At 49.2% G+C, this 21,095-nt stretch overlaps 1 protein-coding gene across 2 annotated transcripts in view; it reads right to left on the reverse strand.

The window, feature by feature from the left end:
* Nucleotides 1-440: 440 nt before the first annotated feature.
* The window catches only part of LOC133342070 (serine/threonine-protein kinase SIK2-like), an 84,831-nt gene continuing 64,176 nt past the window's right edge, over nucleotides 441-21,095 (reverse strand). The window contains exons 10-15 of one of the 2 annotated variants that reach the window (XM_061550985.1): nucleotides 14,976-15,225; nucleotides 13,052-13,513; nucleotides 12,417-12,550; nucleotides 10,358-10,465; nucleotides 7,447-7,541; nucleotides 441-6,500 (exon numbers count right to left, since the gene is read on the reverse strand). In XM_061550985.1, coding sequence (XP_061406969.1) covers nucleotides 5,492-6,500; nucleotides 7,447-7,541; nucleotides 10,358-10,465; nucleotides 12,417-12,550; nucleotides 13,052-13,513; nucleotides 14,976-15,225 — 2,058 coding nt within the window. In that variant the 3' untranslated portion in view covers nucleotides 441-5,491. The remainder of the gene's footprint in view (nucleotides 6,501-7,446; nucleotides 7,542-10,357; nucleotides 10,466-12,416; nucleotides 12,551-13,051; nucleotides 13,514-14,975; nucleotides 15,226-21,095) is intronic. The other variant, XM_061550987.1, reaches the window with a different exon arrangement.

Below are 21,095 nucleotides of genomic sequence, written 5' to 3' on the forward strand. Positions count from 1 at the left end.
CCTATATTGGTCAGAAGCAAGCCAAACGTTTAGTTTGCTTATGGATAAATGTACGACGGGAGCGGTTGCGGTTACTTTTCGGCCGTTGTATGTCAAATGCACCAGATGCCGGGTTTGAAAGAGTGACACAGAGTCATGCCGCAATACGGCTCACAAATCATCTTTGAATATGCTGATACAGCAAAAATAAGAGCCTTCAATGGCACCCAAAACGAACGAAAGCCTTCACCCGCGGGGTTCTTCTAAAAGTGGATTTCCTGGTGGTCGTGCGGTAATTTCTCCTGCACGTGACACTAACGTCCATTTAACAAAAATACCAAAGTCCAATCGTGTCGTTAACCAGCATGGTTGTGAAGTGTTTCGTAATTTTATTCATAAAATAAAGGTTATCAATTTAACTCGATTAAAAATACATTTTCCATCGCCGTTTTTTAAAAATCATATGTAAGAATAGGTAAAGTGGTTTGCTCTTTGGAGAGATTGTGCTACTGACTACTGGCTCTTCAACTACGTGACACATTACTTGATGTAATTTCAGTTCGTGGACATTAAATAGAAATACTCTGAATAGGTACTAATCTCTCGCTCTCTCACACAGATTCAATGTTGCGGCCAACGGAAGGCTCTCAAAGGCCACCAGCCAAAACATCGAATCTATTTCCTTGTCGTCAAGAGCAGCATTCCCCACTTAATCACCCTGCCGTGCAATTGGTAAGACAGAAATGATGACCGTTACAATGCGCGATGTTATGAAACTAAACAATGTTACAATGTTTATTTTACCAGGTAAGGCCCACTGAGCTACATAGCTCTTTTTCATAAGTGACCTGGCCGCAAATGATATCTCAACGAAGTGGCTGATCAATGTGGAAATGTATTGCAGCCAAATACTCTTTAACGCATGTTTCTAAATGTAGAGGGAAAAATCCACGCGACCACGGGGAGACCACGCACACTCAAAATATACAGGCGTCGGGATCGGGATCGAACCTATGACCTCCTGTATACCAGGCGAGGTAGTTAACATCTCGCCACAGAGATACTGACACGTCCTATCGCGTACCAATACACCGCGTGCACATGCGGCGCTGGCCGCGGGATGGACTGCGCCGTCCAAAAGTGTGCGCGCTCCACCAAAGGAGTACGCTACTGTGTGGACCTTGAGCAGAACTTTAGGCATGTGGGAAGGGAGAACTTGGCTGCATCGGTGAGAGCAAATACATTTACAATGTTAAGCACGGTGCACATTCGATCGACACCTGCTCGCGACGGGCACTGAGCAACGGAATTCTTGGATCGTGAGCAAAAGTCGCTTGGCACGCGCTCTCGGTCGAAGCCGGCTTCAAAGTGGTAACACATTGGTTGCACAAGTTTTATCCTTGCGCACGTTGGGCAAGAGTGGAGAAATGGTCTATTCATAAGCAATACGGCCGCCGGCAATGACAATCGTCTCGGGTTACCGCAGTGACGCGTTTTACCGTCGGCTCTCATCGCGTTTCCCGTGGGGTCCCATCGTTCTGGCTTGCTGAAGTGCGAAGCCCACGAACCGTCCCCCCCCCCCCCCCCCCCCACCGTTCCAGACGATGCGTTGTTCACCTTACAGGCGAACCAGACTCGCTCGCTGTTTGCGGCACGAGACGCCCCAAATATATGAACGGGGGGGGTGAGGGGGGGCTTCTTCCGAGCCTCCGCGCGCAAGGCACGACGAGCGAAGCGTCAGAAGACCGCTGCTGTGGCCACCCCACCCGCAAATTAGCAAAGGACAGCGTTGGCATGGCTCTGGCAGGTGGAGTGGGGGGGGGGTCAACAAGGCCCACTCTGCAGGTCGCTTGCGGCTGTCTGCAAGGGGCCAACTGGAATTTTTCTCAGTTTGTGACGTTAAGCGTGGACTGATCCGATGTGAAAACCGCGGTAAAATAACCCTCGCGCTTTTGACGTAACAAGTAGGCATGTTTCGCCTACCTTGTGCTGCTGTCTGAACAAGTCGGGCTAAATAAAGTACCTATATTAAAATAGGCAGCTCTTCCCCCTGATTGTGCAAGTGACTTCTTCATCTCATACAAACAATACTATCACTTATATTACAGTTTTGTAATATGTATAATTGTTGTTAGTCTGTACAGCAAAAGTACCAAAAATTTACAGTTAAAATGAACACACAAGCAACATAAAAAGGCATGAACCACTGGAGCACAAAGTTATTATTATCAGACCGACGTGCCTGAAACGGAGGCAAAACAATAAATTTAATGTTAAATATAAATGTACACATTCAATGAAAGCAGTGCATTACGCTTATTACTGTTATTATTATTATTGAAGAAACACACAAAATTTAACCACCCTCTGAATACACATAAAACACCGCCTGATTTTACAGTTATACATTCGCATTTCTTTTCAAGTTGATAAAACATTGTGGAATTTAGCACAAACCAAAGGACACAATAGGCAATTATATAATATCGATGTCATTCGCAAATATTTTAAAGTTGCTTCTTTTTCTCGAGCACGCTCTTCAATAACACCGTATTCCACTGACACCAATTATGAATATTGTTATATCATTATTATTAATTGCACAACACTTAACAAGAGAAAAATTACCACCGTTGGTCTAAATATCGCTGCGGTGGCGGGACATGGGTTGGTGCTTAAAGAGGCATTTGAGTTTACCTGAATGCGCAAAACAACCCAGACGCGTTTAACACAGTACCCAGCCAATGACAGAAGAAATCCACCAACATCTTGGAGAATGATCATTGAAAAGGGCTCACAATTTAAATGTCCCGTACAACATTGTCCCTTCCCGGTGTTCCGCGCTCGGCTCAGTGATGCCAAATTGATAAAAAAAAAACTGTGCCAAGAAAGAAATTGTCGTGAGCTGGGGGGGGGGGAGCACCATAGGAGCATCATGCGTCTTTGCGCATTGCAGTCCCTCTGGAGGTCAGACAGCCCCACGGCAGGAAACAAAACGTGGAGAAACTGCCTCAATCGAGCGACGGTCCGGCTTACCCCAATGGGGTCATTCACTATTACAAACAAGCTCGGATGAAGCTCGTGGACCAATTCTTTTTTAAACCGTAACGTGTAAAAAAAAAAAACCTCCACCATATATTTCAATGTTGAGACGCACTATTTTAACGTTACCGTGACTCGACATTTTACTCAAGTTTTTGACAACCACATTTGCCCGTCGGCCCTATGAATGTGCTCACGGAAGGGCCAACTTTCCCTGGCAACGTGGACTGACTGTGTTCCATCCGATACCAGCGACCAAATCGACGACCTTCCTGGACCGCCCCCGATTTAATCAACCAGGGCAACCTGCTGCAATACGGTCGGGGGTGGGGGGGGGGCTGGTTGCAGCACGGCCCCGCAGGGAGCGTAGGGGCAGCACTAACGTGAACATCTCCTTTGTGCGACCCCAAGTGAACGCACCGCCCCTCGGTTACTGGAAGCTCTGGGGGCTCACACGGAGCTGCCCAGGGGCAGGTGCAGCCGGCTCCTTCTAGTGGCCCGCCTCTCTCCAGCCGGGTCACGGCGTTTAATTTTCCGACGCTCGCGGGTCAACGCCAGGACGCAGCCGCAGGGTGTGCGGGCGGTGCAAACAGCGCCAGAAGCCTGGTGCCGGAGCTGTGAAGAGGTAGGGATTGGACAGTGGGGGTGCCCCCCGCCTCCGCCGCCCCCCCCCCCGCATTTAATCACTTGCACCAGATTCCCACGGCAACCGACGATATACGCCACTGTCACGAGGCATCATCATGCCAAAGGCGTGGGTCTTCTGTGCAGCTAAACAACGATCCTATTGCATCGCCCCCACAGTTGAAAAGTCACGCGTTTTACAGTCATCTGATGATAGTCAGTAACCAATCGAACACTATTTTTTTGTACGTAACACTGAAGCCGTCTTAAATGCTAGATATTCAGATGTCACACTGATGTATGTACGCATGTACTGCTTACATTAAAAGCAAATAATTGATGTGTTTTTTTAAACATTAAAGTTTTAGAATGACCACGAAAATAATTTGTTCCATCAGCCGGATGCCACTTTTGACATATTAGTTCGTCGCAAGCAGCCAGCCAACGTTTTCATTGTTCGAACGTTTGTCAAATGCGCCGCTGTTGTTATATTTTTTCAATAGTTTTCTTGACAAGAGAGAACTCACAAGCTAGATATATAAAATAAAAAACGGGGGGTGGCGGGGGCGAGGATGTGCCCTAAAACTGTCCTAACACGCTTGGTTCCCCTGTACCATTCACAGCCCTTCGTTTTGCACTCGACGCCCCGTACAGATCGCACCACTGCGATCCGTACTCAGACACGCAACTCCAACTCCCCCCTGGATACTCGGGAGGGCAGACGGCGTCATTGGGCATCATTCATCCTCAAAACTCCTCCAAAACCAAATCGGCCGACCGCCTCCTCGACCACATTCTTCGCGATCATCACCGTGTCACCTTAGCAGCTCCCCCACCCCCTCTCGACTTCTCCCCAGATGTGCCCGGAGCGAGGGCCGACTACAGCGAGAAATCATCTCGCGTTGCCCCCACCCCCCACCTCCCCACTTTGGGAACGAGCTCGCTTCGTGGTGTCAGCTTAAATCCCGCCCTCTCCCCTTTTCTAGTGGCCCTATTAAATTTCTTCCTCAATTTAAGATATCCCTTTCGCTTGTGGGGTGCAGTTAGGAAACCCCGGCACGTATTTCGCTTCTCAGCATCCGCAACGTTACGATTTATTCGCCGCAGCTTTTATTCAGCAAGGTCCTCCGTGGTGGGTCATTCTTGTCAAACAGCTTAAGGCCGAAATGTTTCTTACGCGCGTAAACAATTAAAATCAAAAAAAAATAAAAAAATCTAAAGCTTGGAAGCATTCGCGTAACCTGTTAAAAGCTATCATTTTAGACCTGTGGTTGTGTGCTTGGCCCGTAAGAGGCAATGTCCTGTTTCATGTTCGTAATAATTTCATCCATATTTGGTGCTTTTCAGTTTGAAGCAGCAGCAGCAGCAGGATGTTGATGTTGCTTTTGTTGAGAATCCACATGGCCGCTACGTCCAAATGCCTGAACCTTTACGCTCACAGCGGCGCCAATTCTTCGCACTGCCACAGGCGGCGTTGTTATTCCACCCTCGGTCGATCCGCCGGGCCCAGTCTTCAGGCAGCCCAACTGTTGCACACATGCTGCATCGTTCGCCGACTCGGTTTGCATCTCGTCCGTCTCTCTGCCAACGCGCGTCGCCCACGGAACTTCGCGGGAATTCGCAAATGACCTTATTTGGTGGAAACAAACCGACGGAAAGCGTCTGGGTTGGAAAGAGGCTCCCCCCGTCTGAAACGCTTCCCCTCATCCCAAACAAAATGCTGTCGGGCGTGTGCGCAGTATCGCTACAACGCGGCACCGCCACGAGGCGCGCCAACAAAGAGTCTCTCCCGGGCTTTCGTTCCATCTCCGCTTCCCTCGCGGTGAGGGCGGGGGGTGGGTGGCGGTCACCAGCAGCCAGCGAGCACCGTCGACTGATTCTCCGTCGCCTCCATCATCTCGCAGCCCAGCAGCTCGAGCTCCTCTCCGGCGGCACCGGCGTCACGGTACGTCACCCGCCCCGGCCTCTCTCCGCCGTCCAGGAGGACGCCACGCTCACCGCCGCCGCCAGCGCCGCCACCCGCCGCCGGCACCGCGAAGGGCTGCCCTCCCTGCAGGAAGTCGCGCGCGAAGCGGCACTGCTCGAGGTACGCGGCGCCGTCGGCGCGGGGTCCCTCGCCTGCGCCGGACTCGTACGGCGCCGGCGCTTGCGGCCGCAGATCCTGCCCGTCGGCGCCCACCTGCAGCAGGTGCAGCTGGTACTGCTGCTGCCTATGCAGCTGCGCTTGCAGGAGCTCGTCGCAGCTGGAAGGGCGGCTAAACGTCACGTGAGCCTCCGCCCCTGATGTGAACGCCTGCGGTCCGCGCTGCAGCTGGTGCGCGTACAGCTGCTGCTGCTGCTGCTGTTGCTGCTGCTGCTGCTGTTGCTGCTGCTGCTGCTGTAGTTGCAACTGGGAAGCCTGGCTGCTCTGCTGCAGGTGATGCGAGTAGTGCTGCGGGTGTCCGTACACCTGCTCAGGTTGCTGAAGCTGCTGTTGTTGTTGCTGCTGCTGCTGTTGCTGCAAGTGAAAGTGCTGCGGGAGCATTGCATGCGCGTCACTGCTCTGTTGAGCTGTCGCGTACTGGCCTCCTTGGTTCTCCTGCAGCTGCATTTGGTGCAGGTGGCTGTGCAGGCTGTGCGTCGGAACGTCCTGGTGAGGCAGCAGGTGCGAGGGCTGCTGTTGCTGCTGCTGCTGCTGTTGCTGCGACTGCTGCTGCTGCTGCGACTGCTGCTGCTGCTGTTGGGTCATGATTTGGCACTGCTGCTGGTTGCGCAGTCCGCTCGAAGGCTGAGGGTAGGGCCCATCGCTCAGGTGCAGCTGCTTGAAGTGCGTCTGCACGGACAGCCGCTGCAGCTGCATCCGCTTCTGGTAGAGTCTGCGATGGGGAGGGACGGCACCACGTGATGAATGTATGTATGCACAGAGCCAACCGCCGCTACTAGCATGCGTGACCACGGCAGGCTATTTGGTACAATTACGTGACCATGCAGAAAACCTCCATCATGACAATTTAACGCAATCATTCCTTTTAAGAAGTCATCCGCTCCCCTAAACATTGCTCCTGGGACAGCGCAGGACTGATAAACTTGGACATCACGTTCATCTTATTTTTTATTTTGAGTTCTGTTTGGTTACATTGTTCCTCCCCATTCTACCACAGTAGGGTGCACTATGCCCTGGCCTAATATAAGCCACACGCTGTTTCTATCCCTCCTTTTGACATTCCCCACTTGTTGTTCTGGGCTCTTGAATGACAATAAAAAATGCTTGACATAAAAAACAAATTAGTTGTCTGCTTCCCAGCCACGGTTAACCCGAGTGATTTCTGAACCGTTCTAGGGCCTACTCCTCCTCCTCCTCCTGCCTGGCATCAACTCACACTGGCGAAGTACGGTTAACCAATCCTCACGATCGACACCGCATGGGGAGACATTCACGCCCGAGACAAACGGCTGTAAATTGTTGTTGTTGTTATTATAATTATTATGGGTGGATAGAGATGGAGTGATTGAAGGAAGCTCTAGATTGCAAGTCCAGTGGGCTAATAATTACCCCACGGCAGCATCAAAGCAGATGGCATGCTCCGATTACTGTCCAGAGATACTCCTGGCTGGCGAAGGGATAGACTTCAACGACTCAGTGCGAGTGGACTGACAGCAAAGCGAACCAGCGTCGTATATTACCTTCGTAATTTGCGTGCTATCGGAACACGTTTTGATTTCATTGGTTTCGCAATCTCAATGCAAATTGAAATTCTCATTCTGTGCGAATAGAAACAACGATTCAAAAGTAAACACGGAGACATTTAAAATAGAATTGACCTGTGCTCTTGCAGCTGCTGCTGCAAGCCCTTGGTGTGCAAGTCCTTTCCATATACGACGTATCCATTCCGGCTTTTGCACCCCATTCCCAGGGTCTGGAGATGGTTACACACATGCGCAGAGCGAACAGTGGTCAGGACTCAGGCCGGTACAAGACGCGATTCCTCGTCACGTAGAACAGGGGTCGCGAGTAAAGCGGTGGCAGCATTTGCCAGCCTCTACCCGTCGATTCCGCACATCCTCTCCCGGCCAGTGGCGGGCACAGAGCGAGACAGAGCCGGAGCACCACTCAGGGAAATCAGAGTCTCGCTTCTGATCAGCCAACCAAAGCCTCGCTTTTCCCAAAGGTTTAGGGTCTCGGTCTAACCGAGAGGCAGCTGTGAACGCCGAAATCCCGCCGACTGACGATGTCCCGGTGGCTGGGAGAGTCACATTCACATTGGCCGAGAGGCGTGGCCGTCCGTGTCCCCCTGTCTCCGTTTTTGCGATTATCTTTTTTTTGGGGGGGATAGGTGACAGCGCACACCTGCGCAGCGGCAGCGGCAGAATTCGATTGTTTCTCGTGCCGCCGTGCGACTGGAGCCACGACCACTCTGTCTGATGATTGTTACCAATCGTGTCCCTTTGTTGGCTGCCGATAGGGCCCAAGACAAAATACGGGTTAATTTAGTCATTGGAACCTCATTTGCCAGTCGAAAAATATGATAATTGTTTTTTTACCCTTTTATCTGCAGTCGTAATGCAAACAAAAAACATAACTCTGATAATGTAACTCTGATAATGTATGTTTTTTGTTTGCATTACGACTGCAGGTATTGTGGTCTATGCAAACATGACTCCTTGTAAAAAAAAGGTGTCAGTTTTGTTGCCAGGTAAAAGGGTAAAAAACCAATTATCATATTTTTCGACTGGCAAATGAGGTTCCAATGGTGTAAATGCTTACCCTGAGCTCTCATACTCTGATGGTGCATTGTCTTTGAGTTGTGCGCCTTTTGGCGTCATCTGGTCCAACACCATGTGAGACTAGGCTCTAAGGAAAGCTGTCTCGGGTGTGGACCAATTAACTTCAAGGACAGTGCATACATTATCAGAGTTATGTTTTTTGTTTGCATTATGACTCCAGGTATTGTGGTCTATGCAAACATGACTCCTTGTAAAAAAAGGTGTCAGTTTTGTTGCCAGATAAAAGGGTAAAAAAACAATTATCATATCGGGTTAATTTAGTGTTTACGCTATGTTACATTGACAACGTAGTAAAGTTCATCGTAGTGCTGTATTATGCTCGCGTGTCTATGCCTGACCAGCGTGGTGAAAGTACGGTCACTTAACCCCCATGACAACACAAATCATTGGGAGGTCCTCATCTAGCAGGGGATCAACAATAGGGCTGTACCATGTACGTGGTGTTTAGAGAGAGAGAGAGGACCACTCTGAGTTTGCTGTAATCCTCCACGTTTGTAAAGTAGGAATGACATTCAAGTGAAATCCACAAAGCGGCATTGAATCAATTGTGTACAGGTCACAGGATGGCATGGCTCAACAGCTGTGGCACAAACTCATAATAACCACAATCGCGTGACTGGCTGGCATGCGTTCTGCCGGAAACATTGCCAGTACCACACATGTAAATTCAGGGTTGAGTATTGGATACAAAAAGCATTTGCATTCAGGGATTTTCAGATTCATGAAGACGATTTCGAATCCGTTTTGGGGGGAATTTCAGTCTCGGATGGTTCACGTGACATAGCAATTTGACGCATCTTTGTGCTAACAAACGTGATTTCACGCGATGCTACTTTCTGGGAGAAAAACGCGAATTTGACTTTAAATGCGGCACCATTATCTGTGCTCTCACGTTTTTAGATCGATCCAAAAATGTAAAATTATATTTTCGGATAATCGACATGTAGGCCTGATTTTTGAATTTTATTAGATTAATCTGAAAACTGTGAACACATCCCTAACATATACACGCAAACACATATATAGTGACGTAGAAGGGAAATCATAAAATCAGATAAATATAAAAAAATATAAATTCTCACGACGTTTCGACTGCAACACAAGCAATCATCATCAGGTGTGAAATCCACAGCACGATGATGATGATTGCTTGTGTTGCAGTCGAAACGTCGTGAGAATTTTTATTGTTTTATATTTATATTATTGTATTATTTCCCTTCTACGTGACTTTACCGAAAGAACCAAGAATATGAATCCCTGCAGTCACGAAAGCTTTAAATCAAAACATATATAGTGATTGCATTTCAGAAATACAAACAAGATGAGGTCCATCATATTAAAATGAAGTATAAAATGAACGTGGGCCATTCAGTGGCATCGCATTCAACAGCGTTCAGCCTGAGAAGCCAGGCTCCAAAATGTGAAGTGGGGGAGTTTCTTCCACGTGGTGTTCACATTCACCGCTGAATCATAAACACTCGGCAATTTGTAATCACCAGCAAATTAATCATTTTTAAATTCTAGGTGTGTCAATCAGGTCGGTGTTGTTCCCAGATATGACTGTGGCTGACCATTGATTAGTAACCGTGGCTCAACACTGATAGATTGATATTGCTGTGGGTACAATGTTCGTACTAATTTTAGCTTATCTCATTGAAACAAGGAAACGGCCTTATTGTAAACCTCAGAATGAGGAGACCCAATGAGTGAAACGCTTATGAAAGACAACGAATTGGCCAAGCAATCCAACCAGGACCCTGAACGCTCACCACTGCTCCACCGCAGCTACTTCCCCCACCCCCAGTTCACATCACCACATTTATACAACGAGAGAGAGAGAGAGCACGAGTCAGCCCATGGAAACACGATTGTGCTGCTGTAAAAGGCACAGGGCTTGAGTCAGGAAGCGGCGGAGGGAGGGGAGCGAGGGGTTGGTTGGTAGGCTGACCTGGGAATGCGTAGGCAAGCCGTAGGCGTCAAGGCTCTGCCGGCGAAGGAGGAGATGCGGGTGATAGGAACCGGGGAACCCCAAAGAAGCATGCTGCATGCCACCATCCTTCAACACCACCACCACCACCACCAGCGGCGAACAAAACCAAAGCAAACGGAGGGGAATGTGCAGGCGTTGTCGTGTTGTGTTTGAGTGCGAGATGTTCAAGTAGACCGGAAGAAAGAAGAGATTTTTACAATTAATAAAAAAAAAATTCATCGAACGTCCGATTAATTTTGAACCAACAATTATGAAATAAAAAGCATCACGTGGAGGTCTGTGTTATCTGAAATAAAAAGACCTTCTCCCCGGCTATAATGGCTCCCGATTGGCTAAATTTCCACCGGGCAAAAATCGGCCTGCAGATGACGAACGAGTAGGATGCAAAAAAAGCGTCGCTTAAATCGTGCTGAACGCCGTTAACGCCGGGCTCCCGTATACTGGTGCGCCTACTACGCGGTTTTCCAATAAACACGTCTTCCACATTTTTGCATTTATTTCCTGTGGCGAAGGGTTTTAAGCGTTGGCAGGGCCCCGCTTCTTCGCAACTCGTCCTACGGGGGCATTCAATTTAAGCCGATGAAAACGCGCGCGTTAATATGTTTTCCTTTGTCGGTCATTATTATTATTATTTTTCTCTCACTCTCTCAACGGCAGATGTTCACACGACACTCCATCCTCATGCTGTGGTACAAAATGTCCCTGTTTGGTTGCTAGGCGCGTTGATGGAACGGGTGGGGGCGGAGGGGACTCAGGGTAGGGAAAGGTTGAGGAGGAGGGGGGGGGGGCGTTTGGTGTAGGCAATGGGGGTGGAGGGTTAGGGGGGGGTGCGGTGGTGGTGGGCAGGGAGAGATGGGGGGGGAGCAGCGGAGAGGGGGGGCCATGTGCTTGAGCTGGGGTGAACCCACAGGAGGCACGACTGATGATGTCATCTCCCGGGAAACGGCCGCACGTCCGCGTGATGCTCGCGCCCGAGTCGTGACTAACGTTGTTTAAAGGACATTGCCAGGGTCGCCGGGGGTCGCTTCAAAGGGTTGTGAAGGGGAGCTGGGAGGTACACTGCCCCCCGTGTTTACATCCTGTTTACGTCCCTCCGTATTTTCGATGCTTTAGATGTCGATTTTAAGCCCTCCGTTTGAATTCCACCGTTCTTATCTTTCTTTTTAAGATCGCGTATGCTTACATCCATGATGTTATCGGCATTGTTTACGACCCAGGGTTGACAATTTAACCCGGCAAATTAGTATTATATATTTCGATTTAAAGCTTTCGTGACTGCAGGGATTCATCTTCTTGGTTCTTTCGGTAAAGTCACATAGAAGGGAAGTAATAAAATAATTAAAATAAAACATAATAAAATAAAATAATTCTCACGACGTTTCGGCTGCTTGCGTTGTAGCCGAAACGTCGTGAGAATTATTTTATTTTATTATGTTTTATTTTTATTATTTTATTACTTCCCTTCTACGTGACTTTACCGAAAGAACCAAGAAGATAGTATTATAATGTTCATCCTAATAGGGCCCCTTTTTAATCGTGCATTGTGTTTGTTACTGAAACGTATTCTTTCAATCCCATGAACGCAACATCAGAGTACAATGAGCAAATGAATCTGTTCAATGATGCTACAGCATGAATCATAAACATACACACACACACATATACGTACAGCGATACTCTTTGATTAAGTCCCCCTTTGACAACCCAACATTTCAAAGGAGTCAACATGATGTGTACGAGGCCAATGACCACCAACAATAGTATACGTCGTATATGGAAAGGACTTGCACACGAAAGGCTTGCAGCAGCAGCAGCAGCAGCTGCAAGAGCACAGGTCAATTCTATTTAAAATGCCTCCGTGTTTAATAATTTTTTGCCGCAAACAATACGCATTCTCGGCTTTGCATCCACACGTCCACTGGTGGGTTATTTTTTTTTGCTCACGAGCCAAACATTGACCGTGCCACGCCTTGGCCACGTGTGTGCGTGTGCCCGACGACAATCGCCGTTCGATTACCTGGCCAACCTGCCAGCACAGGCCGGAGCCCTCGGGCTGGCCCATCTCCTCCACCTCGGCCTCGTGTTTGTTGAGCTCCAGGATGCCGGGAGCTCGGGCCAGGCTGCTCACGTGCTGCCTGAAGGCCACTACGCCTGCCGGAGGAAAATGCAGGTCAGCCAACCACACCGAGCCACTCGGCAGCTGTCTGGCGGGAAGTTACCATCGACCGACCGACAGGGCAGGAGCGGCGCAGGCAGCTCGCACCGTTGACATCGTCGTCGTCATCATCATCGTCATCGTCGTCGTTATCATTGTCGTCATCAATCTTGCAATGATCTTCATTATCCTCATCATCATCATTATTATCACCACCATCATCATCGTCGTCGTTATGACTGTCGTAATTAACAGTCAATATGGTCACTCGATACCACTACTATCATCATCATCATCACCTGTGCTCTTACACGTGGGTCTTGCAAGCACGCAAATTCACTCGTGCGCAGATAAAACATCACGGGCGGGCGGGCGGGCTGCAAGGTGGCTAGAGGACAGTAGCCCAGGAAGTAGTTCGCCGATCTATCGGCACAGATTTTGCGAGCATCCCTTAAAACGTCCCGGGGGGGGGAAGCTGGACGGACGGCGTCGCGTACCCTGAGTGAGCGACGTGTCGGACGCCCTCCGACCCTCGCGGAAGCTGACGGGAGAGCGGTTGTGCTCGTCACGTTCGCCCTGCCCGGCCTGCTGCTGCTGCTGCTGTTGGTGCTGCTGCTGCTGCTGGTGGACGAGAGCGGCTCCTCCTCCGGCGGGGAGGAGCGGCGCCGGCGGCGGCGACGGTGTCCCGCCGCCGTCCGCGTCGCGCTGCGAGCAACCGCCCGGCGCTCCCACCGCGGCCGTGGGCAACGCCGCCAGCTGCTGCTGCTGCTGCTGTTGGTGGTGCTGGTGCTGGTGGTGCCGTTGGTGCTGGTGCTGGTGCGGCAGGGGAGGAGGAGGCGGAGGAGGGGGAGCGCCGGGCGGGAGATCCTGGCTCGAGTGATGCAGCACGGTGCCCAGCTCGCAGTACTCCGAGCCCATGCTGCCGAACGGCGAGCTCGAGCCCAACAGGAAGTACGTTTCTGCGTGGGGGAGAGGCAGGTACGAGCGTTACTTCATTTGTACGTAGCACGAGGAGGGAGGATGTACAGCAAGTAGGTTGCCTGCCCTGAAATATACATCTTTTTTCAATTATTGTTTATACCACTTTGTTGGAGCAGCGTGGTGAAGTACGGTCCAATGACGTCACATGACCGACATGAAGCGGGGGAAACCTTTATCTGCTAGTGGCTGGACAAAGTGATGTCAGCTGCTGCTGCTAATACTGCTCCTGCTTAATTTGTTTTGCTCTTTCTTGAAGTTTCGTATTTGTACGCGTGTTGTATTTTCTGCATTGCTTATAATTTTAACGACGTTACACGCTTGTGTTGAACTTTTCACGTGATGATGATGAGCCACTTCGTTGAGCTAACATCTGTGATGGCCCGGTTGCTTCTGAAAGAGAGCTACGTAGCTCAGCGGGCCTTAGCTGATAAAATAAAAATATATCGTTTTAGAGTTGATATTAACAATTTGTGGGAGGTAGGCTGTGGCTGTCCTATGGAAGACTCAAACTCCGTAATAGGAATGTGGAATTTCGATATACTGGCTCAGGTCGGTAAAAGGGATGGCTTCAATGCTCATTTGGAGCAAGAAATCACGTTGCTATATATTTTACTACAGTATTAACATTGTATACGACAGTATTAACATTTTATGAAAAGTATGGTAAAATCATACTTTTAAATAACGTGCATAATTACACACAATACCAGTCAAAACCCTGAGAACACACAACACCACATAAATGTTTTCAATGTTATTTTCATTCATTTGGATTTAAGCTGCCGGACTGGATCTGAATGAATTAAAACCTTTAATTAAGATCAGGTGGTAGCACAGCGATCTAATTGAACAAACTGTACAGCTTCACCCAATTACACAGGAGGTCTGAGTGTAAATACATCATGGAAGGACAAACACGTTACAATGGTAATTTCCACTCCTCACTGTAACGTGATTCCAAGGTCAATTAAAGGTCAATAAAGTAATTTGCACACGTTAATCTACAGCTGGCCATTGCCACGAGCTCTTTGAATTATAAAGGTTCCCCCCAACTGTGACTATCTGGCACTCTTTCAGAAACAACACGGACCCAGCGCTCAAACGCGAGAAACTCAGGGGGTTGCGTTGGCCCGGTGCCCCAATAAGGATACTCACCACTCTGAGAAGAGTCACCCGTGCCTCGGGTTTGAACTCGGCTCTCAGAAATGCGAGCCCAATGCTGTCAAGCAAGCAGCCACCACTCCCGCCTCTCTCTCTCTCTCTCTCCTCCTACGAGGCGCACACAGGCCTCCGGGTTTGAACCTAGGGAGCCCAGCGGTGGTGCTGGCACCATGCCCTGATGCTGGGCTGCCTCTGTGCGTTTGATCTTTACTTATTTGTATTGTTCCGAGCGAGCGGCTAGCAGCTCGCGCCCGCCCGCAGGCCCACCCGCCCGCCTACCCGTGCTCTCGTGCAGCCCGCCACCCCCGTCCCCTCCGCCGTCGGCAAACGCCGTCCTGGCCACGTCGTGGCGCGAGGGAGGGGCGGCTGCGTTGGCCAACGGGGTGAGGCCTGCGAGCCCGCGGCCCGAGTCGCACGGCTCCTCCATCTCCACGCCCTCGTCGATGGAGGCCTCCATCACGGGGCTGATGGGCGACACCGAGCGGCCCTTGCGGGTCGGAGGCACGGGCTCCAGCATGCAGCCGCTCACCTGGGGGTGTGGGGGAAACGGGTGAGCGCACACGACACACCGAAAAAAAAAGATCCCACTTGTAGCCTTAACAGACTTTTGGGGCAAGTGCTGTATTTTTTTTGCTATTTCTTCCAGGGCAAGTGCTGTTAGCGAGCACCTATTGAAGCCGGGATGGCTCACAAGGGGGTGGGTGGCCAGCACCAACGCCTGACCACCTTTGTCTCCACAGTGGAGATGTTTACACATCGCACCAGGTACTCATTTGAGGCCGAGTCGACCTAGCGGAGGCCGAGGACCGGTTCAGATAATCGTCACCGGTGTTGACCGTGAACAAGACTCAAACTCGCGTCGCCGGGTTCGTAGCGCAGCACGGCGCTAACCGCCGTACCACCGCACATGACAGACACACATGACGCATACGCTTGTGGATGCATACACGCATGCACACACACACACACTTAAATTCAGACGTGCACACAAACACACAAGACAATGCTGCGCCATGCAAAGATGCTTGTTTTTGTTTTTAAATAAAACTACGCACACTGTTTATATAACCAGATGAGAGCCAGACGGAGGGCAAAGTGTCTTGTGAGTTATCCTGCACCTCCAATTAGCACGGGTGGCGATGTACGGTGCGAAAGTAGTCATACATACACACATATTACCTGGGCTAAAACGACAAAAACGCACGGGGCAATATTTGAGCGCGCCAAGCAAAACAACCCAAGTTGAACAAACCCAAGTTACTCAAAGACGAAGCCCCAGCTAATTTTCAACGCAAATCTGCACAACAACAAAAGTCTTCTCGGTTCTTTCGGTAAAGTCACGTATAATGGAAATAATAAAATAATAAAAATAAAATTAAATTCTCACGACGTTTCGGCCACAACAAAAGTACCAACAAAAATAGCGCCACGTTTTTGTCAGCGACGTTTTGGAACGAATACATTTTCGTCCAAATGTTTTGCAAAAAAATTCAAAGCCATTTTTTTTACTTTATTGGAATAGTATTTTTACACTTTGTACCACAGGGAGGTTTGTCCCTGCACCACAATCCGCGGGGGACGGCCCTTACTCGAACTTTGAATTCTGGATTCCCAAGCAGGTGGCAATTTTAGCCGGATCGATCCTGCCAAGAGCACCTATGCGTGGCTCCCATTCTGACGCTCACCGGGTCCCCATCGGAAAAGTGGGGCAACCGTGCGGCTTGCTCAAGAGCAACTGATCCCAGGTGAACGGGCTCATATCCGTTGGTAGACACAACCGTTCCCAGGTTTCTTCCGTTGTTATACAACACACCAGTGTTGTTTACGAAACAGCTCACGCGAAAACCAGCCGACTACTGGGGTACAATCACCATGATCTCAATGCAAGCGTTGCCCAATTATCTATATTAGTTTTATATATCTCGGTCCCAGGATTCCCTGATGATGATGATAATAATAAACACAAGTCAAACCTTCCCCCTGCCGCCCTCCATCCATGCCTCATTTGCCCCTGAGGTTTACTAAAATACCAGAGGCCAGACATCAATTACAATTCATTCATTAAATGTTTAAAAGCCACGAAAATAAACGGGCCTTTTTTGTAGCAGGCCTTCCCGTAACCAGAGATACATTCTCTGACGTGCCACGGCCACGGCCACGAGGGAGAGGGCCCCCCCTCCACCCCTCCACCCCTCCACCCCCCGGAGCCTCGTGCTGACTTGACTCAAGCGGCCTCCAGACGCTGCCACCGCCGACGCCACCGCCGCGTTGGTTGCAAGCGAGATATATATTACTGGGTTGGTTGCAAGCGAGATATATATTACTGGGTTGGTTGCAAGCGAGATATATATTACTGGGTTGGTTGCAAGCGAGATATATATTACTGGGTTGGTTGCAAGCGAGATATATATTACTGGGTTGGTTGCAAGCGAGATATATATTACTGGGTTGGTTGCAAGCGAGATATATATTACTGGGTTGGTTGCAAGCGAGATATATATTACTGGGTTGGTTGCAAGCGAGATATATATTACTGGGTTGGTTGCAAGCGAGATATATATTACTGGGTTGGTTGCAAGCGAGATATATATTACTGGGTTGGTTGCAAGCGAGATATATATTACTGGGTTGGTTGCAAGCGAGATATATATTACTGGGTTGGTTGCAAGCGAGATATATATTACTGGGTTGGTTGCAAGCGAGATATATATTACTGGGTTGGTTGCAAGCGAGATATATATTACTGGGTTGGTTGCAAGCGAGATATATATTACTGGGTTGGTTGCAAGCGAGATATATATTACTGGGTTGGTTGCAAGCGAGATATATATTACTGGGTTGGTTGCAAGCGAGATATATATTACTGGTTGGTCGGTTGGGTTGGTTGCAAGCGAGATATATATTACTGGGTTGGTTGCAAGCGAGATATATATTACTGGGTTGGTTGCAAGCGAGATATATATTACTGGGTTGGTTGCAAGCGAGATATATATTACTGGGTTGGTTGCAAGCGAGATATATATTACTGGGTTGGTTGCAAGCGAGATATATATTACTGGGTTGGTTGCAAGCGAGATATATATTACTGGGTTGGTTGCAAGCGAGATATATATTACTGGGTTGGTTGCAAGCGAGATATATATTACTGGGTTGGTTGCAAGCGAGATATATATTACTGGGTTGGTTGCAAGCGAGATATATATTACTGGGTTGGTTGCAAGCGAGATATATATTACTGGGTTGGTTGCAAGCGAGATATATATTACTGGGTTGGTTGCAAGCGAGATATATATTACTGGGTTGGTTGCAAGCGAGATATATATTACTGGGTTGGTTGCAAGCGAGATATATATTACTGGGTTGGTTGCAAGCGAGATATATATTACTGGGTTGGTTGCAAGCGAGATATATATTACTGGGTTGGTTGCAAGCGAGATATATATTACTGGGTTGGTTGCAAGCGAGATATATATTACTGGGTTGGTTGCAAGCGAGATATATATTACTGGGTTGGTTGCAAGCGAGATATATATTACTGGGTTGGTTGCAAGCGAGATATATATTACTGGGTTGGTTGCAAGCAAGATATATATTACTGGGGGGAAATCCGGCCACTGGGTGGCACGGGGCGGCGGTTAAGAGCCCGTTGGGCTCGCGATCGGAAGGTGTGCGAGTTCTATTCGCGGTCAGGGGTGGCTCAGCCCTGCACCCCCCCTAGGATCTTCATAAACGAAGAACAACAACTTCTAGGGGAAGTCAACAGCAGCTGGCCCACGGATAAACTCACCCCCCGCCCCCCCCCCCCCCTATAATAGTAACGAGGAATTTGCAGTGTTGGGCAAAGGGCTGCAAACTGGAGATGATCTCCTTTGTTTTGAATGCTGCACATGTTGGCGCCAGGGAAGGTTTGCATTGGTTGCTTGTAGGCGTGCGAATGAAGTCTAATCTAAAACGAAACTATTTTTTATTTTACCAGGTAAGGCCTACCGAGCTAAATAGCTCTTTTTCAGAAGCGACTCGGCCACCAATTATTGGTCAACGAGAAGTGGCTTATCGCGTGGAAATTTATAGCAGGAAAAATGCACTGAACGCACGATGTTTCCAAATGTGGAGGTAATAATCGGAGGACCCGTAGAAAAATCCACACGACCACGGGGAGAACACGCAAACTCCAAATGTACAGGCATCAGGGTCGGGGTCGAACCCACGACCTCCTGTATACCAGGCGAGGCAGCTAACATCTCGCTACCGCGGTGCCCCTTAAGTCAACGGAAGCAAAGAAATATGCGGTATTCACTGCACCCACAGCTTATTGTGTGGAAACGTTCTAAAGCGCCCAACTGTTTTCAGCAAAATGTGCACTTTTGGGACGATCAACGCAAAACAGCTCAAACACCCCCGCACGAAGAACGGCGATTGCAACGTTCCGCATTTCCGTTATTTGTCTACAGCGACTCGAAAGCATCAATGCAAGATACAGCCAACAAAAACAGTGTCGCAAATTGCGAAGGAATAAAAAAAACACAACGCACGAGTCACGTGAACTGCGTTCGCGTGCCACTCGATGCAGCGGCGCCAGTTCTGCCAACAGCGGCTGATTTCTAAACGCCGTTACCAAAGTGAAACCGGCACGCCCCCCTCCCCCCAACCTTGTCTCATGCCAAGTAGACGTTAAATACTCAACAACATCATTCACAAAAGCGGGCCAACGTATAACCTACGTCAAGGTCAATATTGACGAACCACCTTAAGACCGCATCGTGACCTTCGACCCACTTGTGGAAGCATGGGGTTTGTGTGCGTTGATAAGGCCTCTGCCCAGAGACAAAAAACGATGTTGGCTGCGCGAGGTCACGTGACGAGGCCGTCTCCTTTTCCCTCACTGCAGACTGTTGTTGCTGCTGTGGCTGCCTGCCAGCGATCCCTACACCACGAGTGTGGGGGGAAAATACGTCCTTTCATATCGGCAGGCCCTTGGCGGGTCACATCCCGGTAAACGTGGAACGTTGGGCCACCGGTTCCAAGCAAGTGCAAACGTTGGAACGTTAAACTGGGATGAGACCTACCTAAACTAAATGTAACAATTTTTTTATTTTACCAGGTAAGGCCCACTGAGCTAAAAGCTCTTTTTCAGAAGTGACCCGGCCACAAATGACAGCTCAACAAAGGGGCTCATTGCGTGGAAATTTATAGCAGCCAAATACTCTAAACGCAAGTTGATTATAAATGTGCAGGGAAAATAGGAAGATTCGGTGAACAATCCATGAGACTGCGGGGAGAGAGACACGCAAACTCCAAATCTACAGCAGACGTCAGGGTCGGGATCAAACCCACCACCTCCTTCGGCACCGGCTATCGTAGAATGCGGTCGTGTCGCTACAGTTCTCTGCGGTCAGTACAATGTCTTTAAAAACAACGGCGCTAGGCCTCTCTAAATAAAATCAACGCTGAACCACTTTGGCGCATTTCCGAGATGCAGCGGTGAACAGGGACCCACCCTGCAACTTGCAAACGTTTCACAAAGGGAAAGGGTTAAACACCTGGGAGGCACAGGCCAGTGTGAAACGTGCGATAGGAATGCAGTGACTTGATTGCACCAGAGTAGGGGGGAGGGGGGGGGGGTGCGTGGCCATGGCAGGGTCGAGTATCCGTGGGACATTGGCGTGTTGTGGAACACGACGGCAATCGGCGCGCGGACACACGCTGAGCGAACCGCCCGTCTCAAATCGTTAGTCTCCTGGCTCGGCTCGACGAGTGCGGCCATTAGACGGAGTTCACGCCGCACGACGGAATTAACCCCCGCTCGGCCACCTGGCTGCAATTAAAATCACCACCGTCACACTCGTAAAATTGTGTTTACTTTTGTTATTGTTGTTATTGTTATTGTCGTCGCCTCCACCATCGTCGTCGCCATTTCTGTTTATTGTGCGTAGAATTTCTGCTCATTTATTTGCCCTCCGTAGCCTCGAGTTGTGACACGCTGTGGCTACACATTGCAATTATGGCAAATGGTATTTTAAGAAATAACTCTTAACTTTTGCTGTCGATACCGTATTATTATGTTGTCCGAAAGAAAGGGTTTCAAAGGGATGCTTTCTGACACAACAGCCGATCTTCTGGTCTATTAAAATCTCTACGAGCTTCTTTCCTTTCCGCTCATAATTGTAATTGCTCCAAAAATAAACCACGTCCTGCGGGGGGAAGCTAGGGGCCGAGTTGTTCTTCTATTGGATGTGCGCCTTGCGGGAAAAAAAAGCTTTCGCGCACTTCGATGGACGCCGAACAAAAGCTGAAAAAGCACACGCTTGAAAATACGTTGAGAGAATACGGGAGAAGATCACGCTGAACTAGCCAACTTGCGAAAGTTAGAGACGTCATATTCACCGTTGGGAAAAACTA

The sequence above is a fragment of the Lethenteron reissneri genome, chromosome 13 (genome assembly GCF_015708825.2).
Source record: "Lethenteron reissneri isolate LAM-NWPU_2019-01 chromosome 13, ASM1570882v1, whole genome shotgun sequence".
Classification (NCBI taxonomy): domain Eukaryota; kingdom Metazoa; phylum Chordata; class Hyperoartia; order Petromyzontiformes; family Petromyzontidae; genus Lethenteron; species Lethenteron reissneri.